The sequence below is a fragment of the Triticum urartu genome, chromosome 3A, assembly GCF_056163025.1.
Source record: "Triticum urartu cultivar PI428250 chromosome 3A, HENAU_Tu73, whole genome shotgun sequence".
In the NCBI taxonomy this organism is placed as follows: Eukaryota; Viridiplantae; Streptophyta; class Magnoliopsida; order Poales; family Poaceae; genus Triticum; species Triticum urartu.
Window position 1 is genome coordinate 42,721,630 of NC_141875.1, and position 22,800 is coordinate 42,744,429.

The window sequence follows — 22,800 nt, forward strand, 5'->3', positions numbered from 1 at the left end:
CCTGCATGCTGTCGCTCAACAGTGGCATGGTGGCGCTTGACGACCAGTTTGCCGGCAAAGTGCTGATGGTAACCATCAACGGCGACTGGCCTCCCGTCTCGCCGGACGACCTTGTCAAAGCTCTTGGCATTGCGCACGGCATCCAAATAAATGACTTGCTCGTCGAAGTCTGTCCGCCACCGGCTGATTTCTTCGTCAGGTTCCGGACAACTTTCGACTACAGTCGTGTGTTTGAATCTTCCCGGCGTTTGTTCTGCGATGGCGCGCTGGTGAGCTTTGATCGGTGGCACCCAGGATGGGGATCAGTGCCCTCTGAGCTTGAGTTTTTAACAAAGCTTACCTTCCACGGCATGCCTCGACGTGCTTGGAACAGCGAGTCCTTGAACGAGCTTATCAACGACCTTGGAGGTGAGCTCGTAAGTATGTTTGTTCCTCCAGACAGCTGGGCTCTGGCGGTTATGGCATGGATGAAGAAGCCGTCCACCATACCGAAGGTGATTGGTGTTGAGATACCGGTGCAGGAACCGGGGTTGTACTATTCGTCACCACCAAGTCCGCCGCGGACCACGTTAGGGATGTACCTGTATCGAGTGTTCGTGCATGTCGAAGAAGTGGTCAATCCATCAATCGAAGTCCTGTCGCCGCCGCTGGTGCCAGGGTCCGTCGACGACGTCCATTACAGGAGTCAACGTCAGACTTTCCCCGTGTTGCTCGGAACGATGGATGGCACAGGGCCTACTCCATCGCGCGGCGGAGGCCACTGCTTCTTTGGGAGAAGAGGCAGGGCTGGCTGCCTGGATGTGCTCTAGTTTGAGGTAACAACTGAATCTTTTTAGATACTAGTTAAATCCGAGCTATGGGTGTGAAGCACTGATATGCCAGTACATTTGATTGTGACCTGTTCTAATTTTGTACCTGAACTTTTTTTAGAAAGGTTGTACGTTAACTTAATGTGCTAGCAGAACTTATTGGTGTTGTCTGTCTGTTCTCTTTGCACAATATTCAAGATATTTCCCCGTCATTGATAAAGACGATGAACCGTTATGTACGACTTTGTTGGTTTCAACATAGCCCTTCCCATAGCGATCTACTGCTTCCATCCTGATTGTGCCACCTGCGTGAAATTTTTGTATGCAAGTTCAGTGTGCTATGATGTTCTATATGATTGTGTCAACTATATAAGTTTTTACTGAGCATCAGCAATGCATATGGCTGAAAGATGTATTTACGAGCATCGACCGATGGGTCTCTCTCTATCTATCTCTCTCTCTCACACACACACACACGCGCGCGCGCGCGCACATGCACAAGTGGGACCCGTTGAATTATTTATTTGCTCGTGACAGCTTTTAATTAGGTTCCACTGTAATCTAACTTTTTTCTTAAGCTATTAATTGAGCTCAGTGACTTCAAAAAGTTGTACAGAAGCCTTGTTTGGGCCTTTCCGGCGTCGCTGAATGTGGGCTGAGTAACCATGTTAGGTTGTACTGTACTACACAGGCCTTTTTTTCAACATCAGCAATGCAACTGGGCCGACAGTTGTACACAATATCCGGGTCAACTTATTATTCTCCGCCCCGCTGGGCCGCAAACTTTTCTAGGAGGTATGCATTAGGCTTAACAAAAAATGGACTTTAAAAAATAATAAATGGGATGTAATTATAATAACTGGACAGTTACTATGCACCAAACACGTAATTAGTTTGAAAAATATATTATTTTTGGAATTTGAAAATTTTAATTTCATTACTTGTTGCGCGCGCAATATTTCGTTGGATTTTAACGTAATACAACTTTATTTTGAAATTATATTTAACCTGACTAGAAATTTCGGATAAAAATATTTCGGATCCCATCAAAATGTGGGAATTTTTTTTTAATTCTGTTTTGAGCGGTTGTTTGAAATTATTAATCATTGTCCTAGCTAGAAGTTGGGTTGTACTTTTAACAAACTGTAAATGGGTTGTAGTAAATTCCATTAGAATTAAAAAATGGGCTGTACATTCTTACAAATCGCAAATGGGCTATATGTTCTCTGCCAAATCCGAGTTGTGGGCCTACTAAGTTGACGCGTACCAAGGGCTTTGTCAACTTAGTCAATATAAACGACTCTAGCTGCAGTGATCGTACGATGTCCATCGGGAGGGCTTCTTCAACCAACGCCCGTAGTGCTTCTTCAACCAGTTGGGTCGGAACGGAATGCGTGGTCGTGTTCATCGGGAGGGCTTGGAGGGAACAGGCGATGGAAACGAGGCCTGGCGTACGCAGAACGGAGGGAATGGCCTTGTGTTCGACCGGCCACGTTCGAAACGGGATCCTGTTCATCGGGAGGGGTCTGGCGTACCGCAAAACGGAGGAAACGGACCTCCTACGATCGAAATGGGGGTCCTGTTGATCGGGAGGGGTGTGGCGTACCGCAAAACGGACGAAACGGACCTCCTACAGTTGAAACGGGGGTCCTGTTGATCGGGAGGGGTGTGGCTTACCGCAAAACGGACGAAACGGACCTCCTACGGTCGAAACGGGGGTCCTGTTCATCAGGAGGGCTCTGGCGTACCGCAAAACGGGGCTCCACGGGATACTGTTCATCTCCACCGTCGACCTCCTCCAGCCTCCACGGGCTCCTGTTCATCCAGCCTCCATCGCGCGCTACTCCACCGGCTACTGTTCAACCACCCCTCCACCGTCTACTGTTCATCCAGCCCTCCACACCACGGGGTCCTGTTCAACCACCCGCCACGGGCACCCCTCCACCGTCTACTGTTCATCCAGCCTTCCACACCACGGGGTCCTGTTCAACCACCCTTCCACGGGCACCCCTCCACCGTCTACTGTTCATCCAGGCCTCCACCACACCACGGGGTCCTGTTCATTCAGAGGCAACGCCACCGCTCACTGTTCATCCACCCCCCCGGCAACGCTCACTGTTCATCCCAGAGGCAGCATCGATCGGGTTCAGTTAGTAGCAGTAGCGAAGGAATCGCTCGATCGGGTTCAGTTAACAGCCATCGATCGATCGCCCGAGTTCAGTAACGCGTAGCCTGCAGTGCAATCGCTCGGGTTCAATTAGAGTCCAACGCCTCGCTCGGGTTCAGTTAGAGCCAACGCCTCGCACACACGCGCATACGTGTACGAGAGAAACGCGCATTGCTCGACCCCCGACCTCCCACCATAACCGGGAACTCCCCGAAATTTTCCTCCCCCTCGCTTCTACCACAGTTTTTTCCGTCATGGACGGCCCAAAGAATGTCATGCAGCTGCGTCTCCGGCCCGCCCAGGACGAAAAGCCCATTTTCTGTCATGATTTTTTGTCATAGAAGTAGGAGCCCACCACATCTATGATGATACCGGGTTTTGTCACAATTATCGTCATAAAAGTGTCATATGTATGACAGAAAAAAAATTCGTTCGGCCCAAAATGTCACGGATGTGTCTTTTTTTTGTAGTGCGGGGAAAGGAGACTTAAAATGATATTATGCGTACCATCAATATTAATCGTGTGGGCATCAGGCTCCAGTATTCCATATGGATCTTCGCCGTGGTTGTTGCCTGATAACATTTCATATGAGAAAAATGAGTAAGAATCAGAGATGAATTGAAGTTATGAACCAGGTGTTAGTAAAAATATACCAATTAGATTTTGAGTGGCATGACCCGCATCAGGGATCGTTTTCATTCCTGGACTATTGTAAGTTGGCTGGATCGGTATAGGTTGTTTGCTTCCATAAATAGACTTTGTATCTGAATGAACAAAAGAGGGGCCCAGATACATAAGAAATAAACACTCTTGACATTATTGTAGCATAAATATATTTCAATGAACTAACCATTTTTTTGTGAAGACTCCTCTGGGTTACGTAGGTTCACGATTGTACTGAGTTGGGGGTTCTCCTCCCCTGACATTTGGGTGAATGGCAATTGTCGTGAATGTCGCTGAATCTGGTACGCATCATTTCTGTGCAACCAATCGGTCTCATTGTCATAATAAATATTCTCGTTGAGCTGCATCGAATTTGGTCTAGGCTCTTCTGCACATGTTATGATCTGCAGTTGTGTGACTGCCGTTTGTCCGGTAGCTCGCACCTGTGAGACAATGTTACTGCCATCGGCGACGGCAGCAATATGCTTATTATGCTCACTGGATTTGGGTTGTCCCTTTAATAGTTCCTCTGTATTGTGTGCATACTGCTCTCTTTCCCCCGTATCTCCAGCCCATTATGGTCTAAATAGACAAAGAGTATATCATTATATGTCAATACCATTGGGCTATACATCACCAAAGTCGACAGTCATTACCTTGTGATACAGTCGACTGTGTGTGTTTCGTTTTCCAGGCCATTGATGTCTGTTGTGCCATTTTTTTGTAGGCTTCACACCTTCTCTTATTTATCTCATCCCTATTTTGTGCATACCGCTCTCTTTCCCTGTGCCTTTTTATCTCTTTACGCTCTGCAAGTCATGACACAGTTCAGCAGCTGAGCAAAAAAAATAAGAAATCGAGTGATTGGGTTAAGTACCCAAGGAGTGGGTGTTGCTTATATCCTGGAACGGTGTGCGCGCCCTGTTGGGAGTGGTAGGGGCCATACGAAGTTCTTCAACCCTGTGAATGGCAAATTGTTATAATACAATTATATTTGAAGTGGCATCTGACCGAGGATTTTCATATCTCAAAGTACTGACTATTTCTGGAAGTTCTGACTAATTTTCTTATGAAATTCATCTTCAGCAGTTACAGGGATGAGTTACTTTTCATAGGTGCATCATTATTCGTCTGCAATTTACAGAGAGTCAAACAAATCTGGGATGTAACAATGATTCTCCATTGCTTTCATGTGTTGGTTAAATTACAGACTGGCAGCCGCTGATGTATTTTAGTATATATCGAAGAATAGAAACAAGAGGAAATGAGGGCGCACCTACGTTGCAGAGGAGTTCGTGGACGGTGACGCCGTCGTATGAGCTCAACGGCGATAAGGCAAGACAGCCTAGGTGGCGGCGTCTTAAAGCGTCACCAAGCCTGGACGGAGGCGACATATAAAAGGCTCACAAAGTCCAGAAGAGCATAGACCTGTGACGGCGAAGTACTCGTCGTCGCGTCCGTCGTCGGGTACCTCGCCAGCTGCGTAGGGCGTAGGTCAATCTGGATGCCTGGAGGGCCGGCACGGGTTTTTTTTTTGTTTCTGTGCAGTTGAACAACCCATCCGGAGATTACGTGATGTTTCCCTTGTAAGCCTTGATTTTTCCTAGGTGGACTAACTTTTTTTCGCGGAACGTGGGAGGGCAGTTTTCGTCTGCCCTTGTTAGCTCTTTTAATAGTAGTAGAGATAGAGATAACAAAAATGGTTTCAATCGTTTTGTCCATCCTTTCACTAGAACAAGCTCAAAATCCCCGCAATTTTTTTTTGCTCGAATTGTTTCAGTAATGTGTCAAGTGTTTTCATAAGCATTTAAAATCGATGTTTTGTTCAAATGGAAAATGCCCCCAATCTCTTCTGGATGGTGGATGATTGTTTGCAAAGCATGTAGACACGAGCGAAGGAAAGTGAGAAGTCTCGTCTGGTGTATATGGAAGGAAATGGACCGTGGCAAATCATGCTTTACTAGCCAAAATACCCCCATAAAAAGTAGAGTATGGAATAAGATTTTGAGTAAACGATTCCATATGTGAAGGATTATCCTAAAAATGGTAATTCATGATGGAAAGAGTGAATAAAAATGCATGACATTTTTATTTAATTTTCAGGGGAAAATATTAATTTGATGAAAAATGGTACTCCCTCTAATCTAATAGAAAAAATGTGTCGTGCTTTTTTTGGATCGGATGGACTATCTTCTTTTGAGACAAAGAATTTGCTTTTTTAGGTGAGAGAAAATCCATATAACCTTTTTTAATTTTTCTAGGGGTTATATAACCTTTTTTTAAAAAAATTAAGGGGTATATAACCTTTTCAATTAAGGGAGAGAAAATGGATGGCCAAGAAAATAAAGAAGTCCCAGTGCGGCGTTCCCAAAGCCCAGTCCAGCCCAGCTCGCTTACCTGAGCTTTCAGTTTCAGCGTAGGCCTCTCCTATCCTCTCCTTCTTGACCGCCGTAAAAATTTCGCTAGCCCTAACCCTCCTCCGCCTCCCCCTCACCCCCTGCCCCCGACCGCGCCGCCTCCGCCTCTGCCGCCGCGGCATATCCAGCCTTCTGCGGCGACCTCCGAGTGTCTCATACGCTCTAGATCCGTCGACCTGAACCAATTGTAAGCAGTTTAAGACTCGAGTCCTCCAGTATTTTGTCAACGTGTTGCTAAGTCGACCGGGCTTTTAGTCGTGCCTGCTTGCATTGATTTCCTTGCCTCGATGTAGCTGTCCTATTGTTTGCCGTCCCTACTGGCATCTTGCTTTCACCTGATTTTGCTTTTTCTAAATCTTCTTGTACTTATATATCACGATGTTTGCCATGTTTTCATTCTGATGGAATGGGGGGATTAAATCTTTACAAAGTTTTGTAGAAAACAACGCAGAGCGAAATCTGCTGCATCCGTAGCCTGGTGGTTGCTAATCTTGTAGTGTTATAGTAAGATGGTATTGCAGCAGATTCTGTAGTTCATTCTGATTATAGTAGATGCTGTCCACTTTGGTATTCAAACTACGAGGAACCAAGAACTTAAGATGTATGGATATCAGGTTGATAATGTATCAGGGCGATTACAAAATGATCTAACTGATGGCTATCTGACGTAAGTTTTTTGCACAATGTAATTGAATTGTCAATGTTTTGTTTTTGTTTCTATTCTAATATTTCTGTAAATAGTCATGTAGAGGAACAATATCAAGAGTTCAGACATGATTGTACACCTTCATTTTTTTCTCGAAGAGGATCACCTGTTTTCAATGAGCAAAGGCAACTCGTCGGTATATCTTTTAAGGATATTGGTGTAACTAAAGCCTTGGATATTGGGTATATAACTGCCATTCTTCCAAGATTTTGTGGAGGAGACGATAACATGGTAATGTGTTTTCTGGTATCATTATAATGTAATCTTATGTTGTTTGCAATGCTTATTCTTTTTTGTTTATGTTTTGTTTAGCCTATGTCAGATGTCTTAGAACGTATTAGACTTCTTGGAGAGCAAAAATTTGCTATGCCTGAGGATCTGGAGCCTTCTCCTTCTCCCTGAGAATCATATGGCTTGATGGTAGGCATACCACTCTCATTCTGGCATGCATAATCTCTGCCGATTGCCTTATTTTGACATTGCGTAATCATCATTTTGTAGGGCTGCTGTGTGAACTTTGAAGGAAGGCAAGGTGGCCAGAGGATTGTTGTTGGTTTCTTACGTAGCTCTAGCTTCTCCTTGACTGTTTCTAGTAGTCTAGCCGTTTGAACTGTATGTTGCATTTGGTTGGTGTTGTTTCACCGCAAGCTCCTTCACTATATGTAACTATGTGCACTGCTGTGGTCCAAACTTATGTAGTAGCAGGGCATTATTCTGAAGTGAGATTATCCAATCAAGTTGAGCTATGATCCAGCTTCTCCTCTCCTTCTGATTCATTTATAGTTTTGTGGTTGTTTCCTTTCCCACTTATGTGGATGTCTGAATTCTCTGTCATTCTACATACCTGGTTAGCTATAGGCTTTCCATTCCACATTGTGCTGGTGAAGAAAAAGACTGAAAATAGACATAGACATGAGACACACATGACCATATAATTTAGCTGGCATGTTGAGCTGACTTGGGCAATTAGTGGTTTGGCTGTGAGTCGGTGTGACTGAATGCATAGTTCTGTCAGAGTAAGTGCAGAACCAGTGCTCTAGATTGTCAGATCTGATGTCATTATCATAGATGCTGAAGAAGTGTGGAGAATTCTTTGAGTTGCAGTTCAGATGATATTGTCGCCGAAATGGATGTTACTCAAAACATGTTATCCACCCTGAATACAGAGCTATCTTCAGGGTTCCATTATCATTGAAAACGAGGCTGACACCACAATAGTAGTCTTCAAATACGAGAGGCTGACACCACAATAGTAGTCTTCAAATACGAAAAACGAGTTAAAACTCCAAAAATATACTAACAGCAAATAACAGAGCATATACTAGCATTAAAGAATTCTCCAAGTGGCATCAAACCTTGCACAAAGAAACAGAGCGCACGCTAATCGACTGGGTGTCGCGTGAAGTTAGAGAGGTGCTGATTGGCCAATGTGGAAGAAATTTTTTGGGTTTGCAGTATTCCCCCTAAGTTAAATATTTTGTATGAACAAGTGCTGAAAATCCATGAGCGCAGTTCAAATGCTTTTATTGTTGAAATGGATGCTACTAAAAAATGTTATCCGACTGGGTGTTGAAACAAGTTGAGGAGGCGGTGATCACCAGATACGTAACGAAAATTCCAAAAGTAAAATATTTCTTGTTCCATTCATGTGATAAGAAACACAGCAGGCATACATAGAAAAGAATTAGGCAAATAGAGTAGGTCGGCGTGTGGGGCAGATGAAGAAACTGTCTTCCATCCTTTGTCTACACTCCCAGGGTGTCAGATCTTTCTGCCAAGCGATCACCCCTAAGGCCTTGTACAATGCAATGCACTTAGGGGAGATGCTTGAAAAAATAAACCGGTTGTTCTTAAGCACCGGTGCTTATTTATAGAGGATCGACGCTTAATTAGACACCTCTCCTATAAAGATAAGCACCGATGCTTGAGAAAAAAATCGGTTTATTTAACTAAGCACCTTCACTTAAGCACCTTGCATTGTTCAAGGCCTAACTAGCGCATCCACGAACTTGCCCATGCAACACAAGCAAAGGAAAATTCCAAAAAAAAAAAAGGAAAGGCAGACAGACGGCAATCATGCAGCTTACAAAGCAACCAACCAAAATGAACAAGAGCTGCACCAAAGTGCTTAAAAGTTAATGCTGATGAAGCCTATTTGGATCCATGTTTGAGCACAGCAGAATGGAGCTACCGTCTCCTGCTACTCAACTTAGCCTCCAAAAGAATCCGATTGCCAGGATATGCAAATCATCAACCTAGTATTTGGGATCAGACTTGTGCCTTAAAATCACAACCACAGCTGCAAACAAACTTGGTACCAAAAAATACGACAGTCTCCCCAACCCATCTCTTAACGGCTCTAGTTCAGACTAAGTACGTTCGTAAGCTAGTATCTCAGGCTTCAGATTAGGCAAGTTACAAACACTTCATACTTGCTAGACAGAATCGGCTTGTGCTTCAACTGGATCAGCAGCTTGAGGACAAGATAGGGGCACTATGCATCCAGATGCACTTCATCAGGTTAGAATTGTTGCCGCTGCCGATGATATATAATTTCTTCTTCCACATCTATTTCTTCCTCAATCTCGTGCCACTTCGGATAGCACCAAAATGACTTAGGCACGGGCCATCTGTCCAGAGTAAAACATAAATAAGCTGCTAAATAATATTCCTATATAAATAAGCAAGCAGTGTCATTGAAATGTGTAGTGAATAAACAATACCTGTTTGGGCTATCATCATCGTCTCTAGCAACAGTCCTACAAACAGGCCGAAAATAGTTTTACATGCAAGAACAAACACACGCGTATGAGGATAAGATCAAAACCAAGTGACATCAGTTCACTACTTCATATGTCTGAACAGTAAGAGACGAAATGGTTCAACCGCAAAAGCAAATTGGGATTTAAGAACTAGCATGAGTTACAAATTTAAAGTAACCTGAAAATGACAACCAAAACCATCCCATATTTACCATTATAATTCCAGGTTAGAGTGATGCCATGAGTCATACGATACGGTACTTACATAATCACAAATGTACGTACAATCAGACATGCCCAACTGTCGGCCACAACCACAGGACGGTCTTTATCATACCAGTGTCATATGTTATTTACCTTTTTTTTCAAGTTCTGGACAGTGGGCAGAACCCCCCCCCCCCCCCCCACTGACTTTGTATTAACTAAACCCAAAAGTTACAGTCAGAAGTATTTACATGTTATGGGGGGGGGGGGGGGGGGGGGGGTTGAAGATGAAACAAAAGTGGAAAAGAAAGAAAAAATACAACTGGGTCCTAAACAGAAGCAACAAATTAATGCGCTCAGTATAAGATCAACATGGTAACAAAAGTCCTATCGAGGCTACTAAACCTCCTCAAGATTGAATATTATGCACATGCAAGAGTCAAGACACCTGCATACTGTACAAAAAAATACATAAATATAGAAAGCATACCCTTGTGCATCAAAATTCTTCAAGACTTTCAGAATTATATTCACTGGTATGTATGGAGCCTCTTCCAAGCCATAGAAGTTCATGCCAATAAAATTTCCATCAAAATCAATAAGAGGCCCTCCAATCCCAGCCTAGCACACACAAAAAAAGTAACGAATAGGAAAAGACAGTATTTGTAAGCCATACAGATGTGATGATGAATTTAATTACTCATTCTGATGCAACTATTTATTTCCACCACACGAAAAGACACAGCGTACCTTGGTGATTTTACAGGTGGAAATCTTAAGCTCTTTGCAGCCAAGCTTACTTGGTTTGTCAATCACGATCCCACTTGTGGCCATTAATTTGCCTGATTGGTAGACGCGCCCTATAGCTACTACCTCCTTTTGAGGTTTAATTAGCATCTGGTTATCGATTTGTGCTGTCTGAGTACAGCAGAAATTCTTGATGTAGACTACGGCAATGTTATAATGTAGACTGTAATGTTGCAATGTCCCTCTGGTATGACGATTATCTGGAAGGCACACTACAATCTGCAATTAATGATATGGTAAGACTAAACCAGTGATATCATGAATAAGTGGAAGGGGCAATTAAACAATTATTAGCAGAGTAACAACCTTAAGGTTATCAGCAACCTTGTTTTCATTGTCAGAAGTTCTAACCAAACTTGCGGAGGTCAGAACTCTTGTGGTGGACCCATTGCAGTCTATGAATACGCCAGTGCAAGCAAAACACCTTGTTTTTCCTACAAGAGTAATGACTCTGATAATTTAGTGAAGAAATTGGAAAAAGAATATTGAAAGTAACGAGCTTATAATGAATATAATTACCACTGAATGAAGCCAATGCAACAACACTTTGAGACATATTTGAAGCAACGTTTCTTTCGAGTTTACTCCAGATATCTTCACTAAATTTCTCTTCAAAATTGTTAAGCAAACGCATGCCCACTGGCAAAAGCAATAAAGATTCAGTAGTGGAGGGGAGCTGGAGAGACCTGTCAGATGACAGATGTTCCAACAGAAAAGAGTAAATATCAAAAGGACACGAATGAACTCACCATTCTGCCAAACTGGGAGGGGATAACCATTGGACCTCAGCTCCTTTTTTGTAGGAACGCCTAAATTTTGCAACATAGTTAAGTGATTGATGACCCCATGTATAATGATGGTCAGGAAAACTGCAAGCAACAACTCACCAAAATAAGGATAACTCGGCCGCCCAGAACATAAAGACTTCCGCTCTAATAATAATCTATCCATGAGTCCTGGTGCCACAGGGGTGAAACAATTAATGCCTGTGACCAATGATCAATAGTTAACATTAAAAGTGACCCAACCTGGTTGACATTCTGGATCACAGAGAGTACATATGGAAGGTTTCTGATCCTTAAGTTTCTCTCCCTTCCTTGAGCTGACTAAAATGGAGAAGGGAAATAAGCAGAATTTAGAACACTGAAAAGCAGTATGAAGGAAAGGAGTATATTCTCATATTCATATACTACACTGAAGTACTTAGAATGAACTAATTAATTAGCATATCAAATATGTTATGCTAGCATGATAATAGGTGCAACCATAAAACTAAGTATGTACCCAGATTCTACAAATGATTGTTGAAAATTAACATTGGCGGTGACTCTGGTGAGGAATTGCCTGATGATGTGATGATTGCGCACAATTCAACAATATTAAGGTGCTTTTCTCACCTTCTGAATCAGGTTTACAAGGTCTAGGAAATCTTTCAATTTTACTACCAGGTCCTTTCTTATTTGTAGCCCTGCAGCAGAATGCGATAAACTCATTGGAGTAATACAGAAATCCACAAAAGTAAATATTTATTGTGTTTGATTATTGGGGTCAGGCACTAAACAACAATACAATGGGGAAAACCCTAAACCCTAAATATTTATTGTGTTTGATTATTGTATAGACAAAAAAAAATATTAAATATAAGTGGCTTAATATAGTGGAAAACTTTTCCCATGCATGTTATGGTGAGTGACAACAAAAAAAATAAAATGGAGATGATATTATACCAAACCTACCAGGGAACCTTCACTACCTTATCACTTAAACAAGTATTAATAGCTTAAACATGGACACCAGCGTCCCAATTGAGTACAGGGCAACTGCGAGATATCATGACAAAACAGGTGGTATGGATTGTCAAGGTCACACTGCAGCTTATCCAGCCCCAGATGTCACAAACAACTAATTTGTTATCAAGGGAGATGTTCTCAAATGCAGATCAGTTAGCAGATGCAAGTATTACAAAAACATCAAAACAAGGCATTTCAGAAACTCTTTGGCATTCAGCATGAATGGTAGTACCACCAAACCTCTGAGCGGAATTATTCTTATGTACTTAGTTCATTCATTTTGTATGCCTACTGATGTGTGGTCAGCTTCCTGGAAATTCCAGGTTGAATAATAAATTCGCAAGAAGCGGAACAGATGGCCTGTGGTCATCCAGTAATGTTTCAGTGCATGGCACTAATTTCTCTGCTAAATAGTTCTCACTCGCTCGGTATTACAGTAATTGAGCATGTTGCTCCTCACTACATACCAAGTTGTGATCATCCTTTAACTGTTCTTAGCCTTGTACAATGCATGCAATAATTTAAACAATGTGATTTCATATTCTAAGTAAAATGCCTGCACATTCTTTTAGAATGCATCAATTATTAGCACAATGTTTCGTCAACAAATTTTCCAACAACGCGAGAGATTTATATAATGTGTGTTGTTAGCTGCAGTATGATGTCATAAGAAGCCACTATTGTATTAAGTGCACTCTTGATTAAGCTTTCCACCATTATTTATTTTTCTAAGCATGTGTGACCCATGTGCACAAAAACTAATAAGTGAGTATGGAGGACAAGAGTAGAAAAGCAATGAGTGAGTATGGAGGACATACATCCACTGAATTGTTTTCCTGAACTGCGACAGGAGTTCAAGAATTTTAATCCTTGGTAGGAATGGAGTCTCTTTCTCAGCATAAAAGTTCATCCCGATGAAGTCCCCATTAAAATCAACAAGGGGCCCTCCAACTCCAGTCTAGGAAAAGAATAAAGTGACAGTGAGCCAAGCACAAAGATTTAGCGATGCTGAACAAAGTTTGTATAATTGAAAAAAAGGAGTATTTTTGCCCACCCCCACCCCAAAAAAGTCCAGTACATATCATGACACAGTTATTTATTTATTTTCGCTATGTATAGAAAGCGAGAAATTAACACCGCACCATAGTAATTTCACATGTGGAGATGGCAAGCTCCTCCCGGTAAGCTCCTTGTGGATTGTCGGTCAACATCCCAGCTGTGGCCATTAGTTTTCCTGAGTTGAAGCAACGCCCTACGGCAACTACTTTACTGTGAGACTCAAATTGCCGCTGATGATCTAGACATGTTACTTGAAGAGAATGGTAGCGACCGATGTTGATAACCGCAACATTGTATTTCAAATCGTAGGATTCCAACCATCCCAGTTCAAGTTTATTATCCGGAAGGCGCACTTCAATCTGCATCAATAAAGCAATGCAGCAAGTATATAGCCTGGTTAGCAGAATGATTAACATGATATTAAATAAGCAAGCAATAGTGTACAAAAAGAAAGTTTTTTTCAGGGTACTACAAAAAGAAAGTTGGCAGTACCAACCGTCATATCGTGAAGGATCTTGGTGTCATCATCAATAGATCTAACCAAACTTAATGAAGTCAGACAACTTGTAAAAGTAGGCTTGTTTACGATAATTATGCCCGTGCATGCAAAAAACACTGTCTTTTCTGCACAAGATGGTATTTCCAAATTCTCAATCCTGAAGTACTAACAAATAGACATAGATAAAATTTTGCAAAGCTAGTGTCTATAATCACCATCAGCAAATGAAGCAAGCGATACAACAGTGCCCGCTAAGTTTGAGGCGACTTCTTTACTGAGTTCCGTCCAGACACCTTGGCCAGAATCACTTAAGCTGCCAAATTCCTCTTCAAACGGATTGTCCAGAAGCGAATTTCCTAGTTAGGGAAGCATCATCATATTCATATCATACAACATAATTCTGATCGTAAGTTGCAGAATAGGAACAGGCAGCGAGACTGAAACCAGACAACGCTCACCTCGCCAAGCTGTCCAAGCTTTCTGCTTTTTGGTCTGGCTTCTCGTGCAAACGCCTTCTCGCTTCATATTTCCAGCCTGGAGTGGAAATAACACATCAGGCCTTGTTTGGTACTCCCTCCGTCCCAAAATATAAGAACGTTTTTGACACTATGCTAGTGTCAAAAACGTTCTTATATTTTGGGACGGAGGGAGTACTAGTGTATTTTAGGGAATTGATGGGGATTATCCCGGTCAAATCCCTAAATCCCCACATATCGCAAAACACCGTTTGGTTCTAGTGTATTTGACATGTTTCATCGCCACATTTCCTCACAAATTCCCAAATTCTAGTGCATTTTTCTCAATACCCAATACACTACCCCTACCGAGCGGATTGGGGATAAATGGGGATTTGAAGGGATTGGGTGAAGGTTGGGGTTTCACCCAATCCCTGTGGGGATTATCCCCACCAATCCCCTCAAAAACCCTAGTACCAAACAAGGCCTCAAGAAAGAGAATCACCATTTTTTTAGGATGAAAGCCGAGCTTTATGGCACCAAAGCAGAGTTTTGGTTACAATCATCCAACACTAAAGGAAATAAAAGGTGGATAGTGGCAGAGCCAAAGTTAAGAAATGCTGTTCGCTCTAGCAAACGCGGATCTAGAACGTGAGAAATTGTGAGCGCCATCGTGGTTCAATAAATCATTTCACCAGAATAAAAAGGGTGGGTGTGATCACTTCGCCGCAACGAAATCACTTGATCTCAAAAGAAAAAGGGACGGGGGTTCAGCTAATCATCACTGGATGAAAAGAAGCTCTTACCGCAAGATCAAATGCCCGGAAATCGCGGCCGGAAAGCCAGCGGTGAGGAACGGCGATGGCGGCGGCGATGCGCGCGGAGATGGGGAGTGGAGGCGTCAGCCCTAGGGCACGCGGTGGAGGCGTCAGCCCTAGGGCATGTCAGGGAGAGAGGGCTCGGGAAGGCAAGAGGAGGAGGAAAAGAAACGGGACGGGACGGTTTGAGACGACGATAAATTTTCGCCGTGGAGGAGACCGGATTGCCTTTTCTTCCACGGACTTTTTTTCTACGCTTTTTCTAGGAAACCAATACTTCTCTTCTATCCAAATTAATCGACGCAAATAAAACTCTGTCAATTAATTAATTTGAATCGGAGGGAGTAATTTTTTTGGTTTTATTATGTATTTGAGGGAGTAATTTATTTCGGTTTTATTATGTTGCCCGGTCCGCTGAGATGGGTGAGTGTGAGAGCATCTACAGCCGGACATGGCTAAATCGACCCTGCGGGCGCGTCCGCATCCGCGAGCACTGTTCAGTCACACTTTAAATTTCTCTCTCACAACCTAAAACCTTAATTAGCATATCTCAAATCCATACAAACTCATCCAACTATGTAAATGATGCAACACACATCGTCCGGCTACTACATCAGGAGGACTACCAAAATTTGGTATGCTCTACCTACGTAGTAGCTACGGAGAGGATCACGACTGCCCTTGCCCTTCCCGGCGTCCTTGTCGTCCATCTCGCGGAAGAGTATGGATAAATCTGGATCTGCTCTTCGCTAGAGTTGTCCGACTTGTCGCTCCACTCCTTCCCATCCTTGGGGGGCAGGCCGAACATGGCACAGACAACTCGATTTCCCTAAGACCACACCCATGTTTTGAACCACTCCACTCAGCGTTTTTAGCAAAGTAGATATCTAATCACACAAAACCTCGACGAAAAAACCTTCTTCCTAAGGAGCTTCATGAGGTAGTTCGAATAAACGGAGTCAGCATCTTTTATAATTAGCTTGAACTGGTAATAATGAGCTCTTCATGTTAGGTATGTAACTATGTATGTAACTTTTTGTTCCATTTCTTATGAACCATCTATATTCCCATTATTACCATGATCTCTATATTTGTTTTAGAGTAAAATGCACCAAAGGTCCTAAAACTGTCTAGGGGTGTGTCAAGTTAGTCTCAAAACTTTAAAACTGCCTTTTTGAGTCACGAAAGTTTGTAAGTGGTCCATCTTCAGTTGTCGATGTATTAGACTCGGGTGTCTAATACCCAGGCTTATGCACAGACAAGAAGCAGCTCCCTCGCCTAACTAAAATTTCCATTCAAAGGATCCTGGCTCAGAGACGCCGCTCTTTGTGAGATAATGGAGCGCATTAAGAAGACCAAGACAAGCAACGGAATGAAGCACCAGAAGCAGCTCCCTTGCCAAGGGTACAAACCCGGCAAGGCCAAAGCCCGGCAAGCCTTGTGCTCAGCAAGCCTCTCCCTCTCCAGCTGCCATGCGCTCCACCTCACCGAGCAGCTAGTCACTAATCAGTGAGGTGTCGAGCTCGCAGGTAGTTAGGTGAAGCTCGTCGGACACTGGTGACGCATCGGTACAATTTCCACCTTTATCGCCACCCGCCTGGGTGGCGTGTCAAGATTACAAGAGGCGGTTCGGCAAGCGATGCGACTGCTTTGCCGAGACTCCTCCTCCTGATGACACCTAGCGGTGCATTTCATGCGCTTTGTCTTAACTAGCAGAGTTAGGTATGATAGCACTGTTTGTTGTCTAATCACCAGATAAAGATTTTTTTGCCATTGTGGTAACCCCTTAACCTATAAAAGGACGGCCATGTCAACCTTTACAAGGGTTCGAACCTATTCAAACCCCATGGATGTGTACTCGTGTAGCAGCCCTCTCCTTGTGCCTAGCTGGGGGAAAGAGCTCCGTGTACATGTGCTCATAATCATACAATACACTAAAGCAGGAGTAGGGTTTTACACCTCAATGGTGGCCCGAACCTGGGTAAAGATCTTCGCGTCTCTCGTCATTCCCGCTCTTTGCGTCATGATACGTCCATTTTGCATCATGCTTTTATATTGATATTTATTGCATTATGGGCTGTTATTACACATTATGTCACAATACTTATGCCTTTTCTCTCTTATTTTATAAGGTTTACATGAAGAGGGAGAATGCCGGCAACTGGAATTCTGGACTAGAAAAGGAGCAAACATTAGAGACCTATTCTGCACAACTCCAAAAGTCCTGAAACTTCACGGAGAATATTTTTGGAATATATAAAAAATATTGGGTGAAGAAAGCACCAGAGGGGGGACACCTGCCATCCACAAGGGTGGAGGGCGTGCCCTACCCCCTGGGGGCGCCCTCCGGTCTTGTGGGCCACCTAGCAGACCCCCGATGCCCATCTTCTGCTATATGGTGTGTTTTCACCTGGAAAAAATCAAAAGGAAGCTTTCGGGATGAAGCGCCGCCGTCTCGAGGCGGAACTTGGGCAGAACCAATCTAGGGCTCCGGCGGAGCTGTTCTGCCGGGGAAACTTCCCTCCAGGAGGGGGAAACCAAAGCCATCGTCATCACCAACGATCCTCTCATCAAGAGGGGCTCAATCTCCATCAACATCTTTACCAGCACCATCTCCTCTCAATCCCTAGTTCATCTCTTATATCCAATCTTTGTCTCAAAACCTCATATTGGTACATGTGGGTTGCTAGTAGTGTTGATTACTCCTTGTAGTTGATGCTAGTTGGTTTATTCGGTGGAAGATCATATGTTCAGATCCTTAATGATAATTAATACTCCTCTGATTATGAACATGAATATGCTTTGTGAGTAGTTACGTTTGTTCCTGAGGACATGGGAGAAGTCTTTTTATAAGTAATCATGTGAATTTGGTATTCGTTTGATATTTCGATGAGATGTATGTTGTCTTTCCTCTAGTGGTGTTATGTGAACATCGACTACATGACACTTCACCATTGTTTGGGCCTAGGGGAAGGCATTAGGAAGTAATAAGTAGATGATGGGTTGCTAGAGCGACAGAAGCTTAAACCCTAGTTTATGTGTTGCTTCGTAAGGGGCTGATTTGGATCCATATGTTTCATGCTATGGTTAGATTTATCTTAATTCTTCTTTTGTAGTTGCGGATGCTTGCGAGAGGGATTAATCATAAGTGGGGGGCTTGTCCAAGGAAGGGCAGCACCCAAGCACTGGTCCACCCACATATCAAATTATCAAAGTAACGAACGCGAATCATATGAGCATGATGAAAACTAACTTGACAACAATTTTCATGTGTCCTCGGGAGCGCTTTGCTTTATATAATAATTCGTCCAGGCTTGTCCTTTGCTACAAAAAGGATTGGGCCACCTTGCTGCATCTTGTTTACTTTTGTTACTTGTTACCCGTTACGAATTATCTTATCACACAACTATCTGTTACCGATAATTTTAGTGCTTGCAGAGAATACCTTGCTGAAAACTGCTTGTCATTTCCTTCTGCTCCTCATTGGATTCGACACTCTTACTTATTGAAAGGACTACGATAGATACCCTATACTTGTGGGTCATCAAGACTCTTTTCTGGCGCCGTCGCCAGGGAGTGAAGCGCCTTTGGTAAGTGGAACTTGGTAAGGAAACATTTATATAGTGTGCTGAAATTTATGTCACTTGTTACTATGGAAAATAATCCTTCACTACTAGGGAAAAGCTTATAGGCGGACGCTTACTAGTAGCACAGGTTTATACCCCTCGCTACTGCTACTTACTAGTAGCGCGGGTTTTTAACCCTCGCTACTACTAAGTTGATAGTAGTAGCACGGGTTTTTACCCCTCGCTACTACTTAGTGTTTTCCACCATGCCTCCCGGGACCAGCCGTAGTAGTACCGCGGGTTATAAACCCACGCTACTACTAAGTTGATAGTAGTAGCGGGGGTTATAAACCCCACGCTACTACTAAGTGGTCTCCACCGTGCACCCCGGGACATGCCATAGTAGTAGCGTGGGTATAAACCCAGCACTACTATTATCAACCCACCGACACATGTATAAACATAGCGCACGGAGGCCCAATCCCAGACCCACACTCTCTCTCGATTTCACTTATCCCTTCCACCTGCGACACCCTTCCTCGCCCACCGCAACTGCCGGCCTCGCACCTCGACGTCTCCCTCAAATCCGGCGACCTCCACTTCCACCATAGCCCCTCCTTCCTCCTCCTCCTCCTCCGCTGCCCCTCCTTCCTCCTCCTCCTCCTCCACTGCTGGAAGGATAGGAAGATCCAATAGAGCGCCGCCCATGACATTGGCCAGATCTCTGATGAACGCAACCAATGGCATCATCTAGGGGTTCGGCTCCAACTCCGGTGGCCACCGGTGAGTTGCTGCACCTACTCCTCTCTATCTCTCTCTTCCTCTTCTAATCCTTGTCTCTTTTTTTGTAGCAGCAGCAAAGGAGAGGTGTGGAGAAGAGTTGGATGGGGAAGCACCATCACCATGGACGACTTCATCCCCTCCATGATCAGCATCGACCATGCATGAAGAGGACGATGACGCCTAGCTAGCAGCAGCAGCCATGGCTGTAATTTTTTTAATTCCTAATTAGTTAGCATTAGTGAGGGTCCAGACCCATGCTACTACTAGTTAGTAGTGGTGCGGGTGGTATCCACTATTGGGGAACGTAGTAAAAATTCAAAATTTTCCTACGTATCACCAAGATCCATTAGGAGATTCTAGCAACAAGAGAGAGAGAGAGGAAGTGCATCTTCATACCTTTGAAGATCGCTAAGCGGAAGTGTTACAAAAACGTGGATGATGGAGTCGTAGTCGCGGCGATTCAAATCGCGGAAGATCCGATCTAGCGCCGAATGGACGGCGCCTCCGCGTTCAACACACGTACAGCCCGGGGACGTCTCCTCCTTCTTGATCCAGCAAGGGGAGAGGAGAAGTTGAGGGAGAGCTCCGGCAGCACAACGGCGTGGTGGTGGAGCTTGTGGTATTTCTGCAGGGCTTTGCCAAGCTCTACGGAGGAGGAGGTGTTGGGGAGGGAGGGGTCGCACCAAGGAAGGGGTGCGGTTGCCCTCTCTCTCCCTCACTATATATAGGGGGAAGGGGGAGGTGGAGGTGCCCTAGGGTTTCCCTAGGGGAGGGGTGGCGGCCACAGGGGAAACCCTAGATGGGTTTGGGAGCCCCCACCCCTAGGAAACTTGCCCCCCAAGCCGAGAGGGGCTACTGCCCTAGGGGAGGCACCCCCACCTCTCCAGGTTACGTGAGATGGGGTGGGAGGGGCGCACAGCTCCTTAGTGGGCTGGTGTGCCCCCTCCCCTTGGCCCATAAGGCCCCCCAACGCTTGACGAGGCCCCCCAACGCTTGATGAACCACGATGTCGGGGATTCAATCAATCCCGTATACAATTCCCTTTATCCATCGGTATGTTACTTGCCCGAGATTTGATTGTCGGTATCCCTATACCTTGTTCAATCTCGTTACCGGCAAGTTTCTTTACTCGTTCCATAATGCATGATCTAGTGGCTAGCTCATTAGTCACATTGAGCTCACTATGATGATGCATTACCGAGTGGGCCCAGAGATACCTCTTCGTCATATGGAGTGACAAATCCCAGTCTCGATTCATGCCAACCCAACAGACACTTTTGGAGATACCTGTAGTGCACCTTTATAGCCACCCAGTTACGTTGTGACGTTTGATACACCCAAAGCATTCCTACGGTATCCGGGAGTTGCACAATCTCATGGTCTAAGGAAATGATACTTGACATTAGAAAATCTCTAGCAAACGAACTACGCGATCTTGTGCTATGCTTAGGATTGGGTCTTGTCCATCACATCATTCTCCTAATGATGTGATCCCGTTATCAATGACATCCAATGTCCATGGTCAGGAAACCATAACCATCTATTGATCAACGAGCTAGTCAACTAGAGGCTCACTAGGGACATGTTGTGGTCTATGTATTCACACATGTATTACGGTTTCTAGTTAATACAATTATAGCATGAACAATAGACAATTATCATGAACAAGGAAATATAGTAGTAACCATTTTTATTATTGCCTCTAGGGCATATCTCCAACAGTCTCCCACTTGCACTAGAGTCAATAATCTAGTTCACATCACTATGTGATTGTAATGAATCCAACACCCATGGGGTTTGATCATATCTCACTTGTGAGAGAGGTTATTAATGAACGGGTCTGAACCTTTCAGATCCGTGTGTGCTTTACAAATCTCTATGTCATCTTGTAGATGGAGCTACCACGCGCTATTTGGAACTATTCCAAATAACTGCTCTACTATATGAATCCGGTTTACTACTCAAATTCATCCAGATTAGTGTCAAAGTTTGCATCGACGTAACCCTTTACGACGAACTCTTTTACCACCTCCATAATCGAGAAAATTCCTTAGTACACTAGTTACTAAGGATAACTTTGACCGCCGTCCTATGATCCATTCTTGGATCACTCTTGTACCCCTTGACTGACTCATGGCAAGGCACACTTCAGGTGCGGTACACAACATAGCATACTGTAGAGCCTATGTCTAAAGCATAGGGGACGACCTTCGTCCTTTCTCTCTCTTCTACCGTGGTCAGGTCTTGAGTCTTACTCAATACTCACACCTTATAACACAACCAAGAACTCCTTCTTTGCCGATCTATTTTTGAACTCCTTCAAAATCTTGTCACCGTATGTATTCATTTGAAAGTACTGTTAAGCGTTTTTGGTCTATCCTTATAGATCTTGATGCTCAATGTTCAAGTAGCTAATCCAGGTTTTCCATTGAAAAACACTTTTTCAAATAACCCTATATGCTTTCCAGAAATTCTATATCATTTCCGATCAACAATATGTCAACAACATATACTCATCAGAAATTCTGTAGTGCTCCCACTCACTTCTTTGGAAATACAAGTTTCTCATAAACTTTGTATAACCCCAAAATCTTTGATCATCTCATCAAAGCATATATTCCAACTCCGAGATGCTTACTCGAGTCCTTAGAAGGATTGTTGGAGCTTTGCATACTTGTTAGCATCTTTTAGGATTGACAAAACCTTCTGGTTGTATCACATGCAACCTTTGCTCAAGAAAATCGTCGAGGAAACAATGTTTTGACATCCTATCTGCAAGATTTCATAAATAATGCAGTAACTGCTAATATAATTCCAACAGACTTTTAGCATCGCTACGAGTGAGAGAGTCTCATCGTAGTCAACTCCTTGAACTTGTCGGAAAACACCTTAGCGACAAGTCGAGCTTTCTTAATGGTGACACTTACCATCATTGTCTGTCTTCCTTTTTAAAATCCATCTGTACCCAACAACCTTATGACCATTAAGTAGTTCTTCCAAAGTCTACACTTTGTTTTCATAGATGGATCCTCTCTCAGATTTATGGCCTCGAGCCATTCGTCGGAATCCGGGCCCACCATCGCTTCTCCATAGCTCATAGGTTCATTGTTGTCTAGCAACATGACCTCCAAGACAGGATTACGTACCACTCTGAAGTAGTACGCATCCTTGTCGACCTACGAGGTTTGGTAGTGACTTCATCCGAAGTTTCATGATCACTATCATCACTTCAATTGGTGTAGGCGCCACAGGAACAAATTCTTGTGCCCTGCTACACACTAGTTCAAGTGATGG

At 43.7% G+C, this 22,800-nt stretch overlaps 1 protein-coding gene and 1 long non-coding RNA gene across 3 annotated transcripts; one reads left to right on the forward strand and one right to left on the reverse strand.

The window, feature by feature from the left end:
* Positions 1-6,582: 6,582 nt before the first annotated feature.
* Positions 6,583-7,528, forward strand: LOC125547872 (uncharacterized). The gene is made up of 4 exons (XR_015599581.1): positions 6,583-6,724; positions 6,799-6,994; positions 7,076-7,183; positions 7,265-7,528. It is a non-coding gene; the product is annotated as an uncharacterized LOC125547872 (long non-coding RNA).
* A 1,318-nt stretch (positions 7,529-8,846) lies between these two features.
* On the reverse strand, positions 8,847-15,358 carry LOC125547873 (uncharacterized). Of its 2 annotated transcripts, XM_048711615.2 has the most exons (16): positions 15,146-15,358; positions 14,343-14,418; positions 14,100-14,240; positions 13,882-14,009; positions 13,469-13,744; positions 13,145-13,284; positions 11,934-12,004; positions 11,565-11,642; positions 11,424-11,492; positions 11,286-11,345; positions 11,056-11,175; positions 10,843-10,970; positions 10,480-10,755; positions 10,220-10,350; positions 9,487-9,522; positions 8,847-9,393 (listed from the first exon to the last, which is right to left on the reverse strand). In XM_048711615.2, the coding sequence occupies exons 2-16, from the start codon at positions 14,407-14,409 to the stop codon at positions 9,285-9,287; spliced, it is 1,830 nt and encodes a 609-aa protein (XP_048567572.2). In that variant the 5' UTR covers positions 14,410-14,418; positions 15,146-15,358; the 3' UTR covers positions 8,847-9,284. The 2 variants fall into 2 exon arrangements, with proteins under 2 accessions (XP_048567572.2, XP_087402358.1); XM_087546232.1 differs by lacking the exon at positions 11,565-11,642 and having other exon boundaries at positions 11,424-11,522.
* Between the last annotated feature and the right edge of the window lie 7,442 nt (positions 15,359-22,800).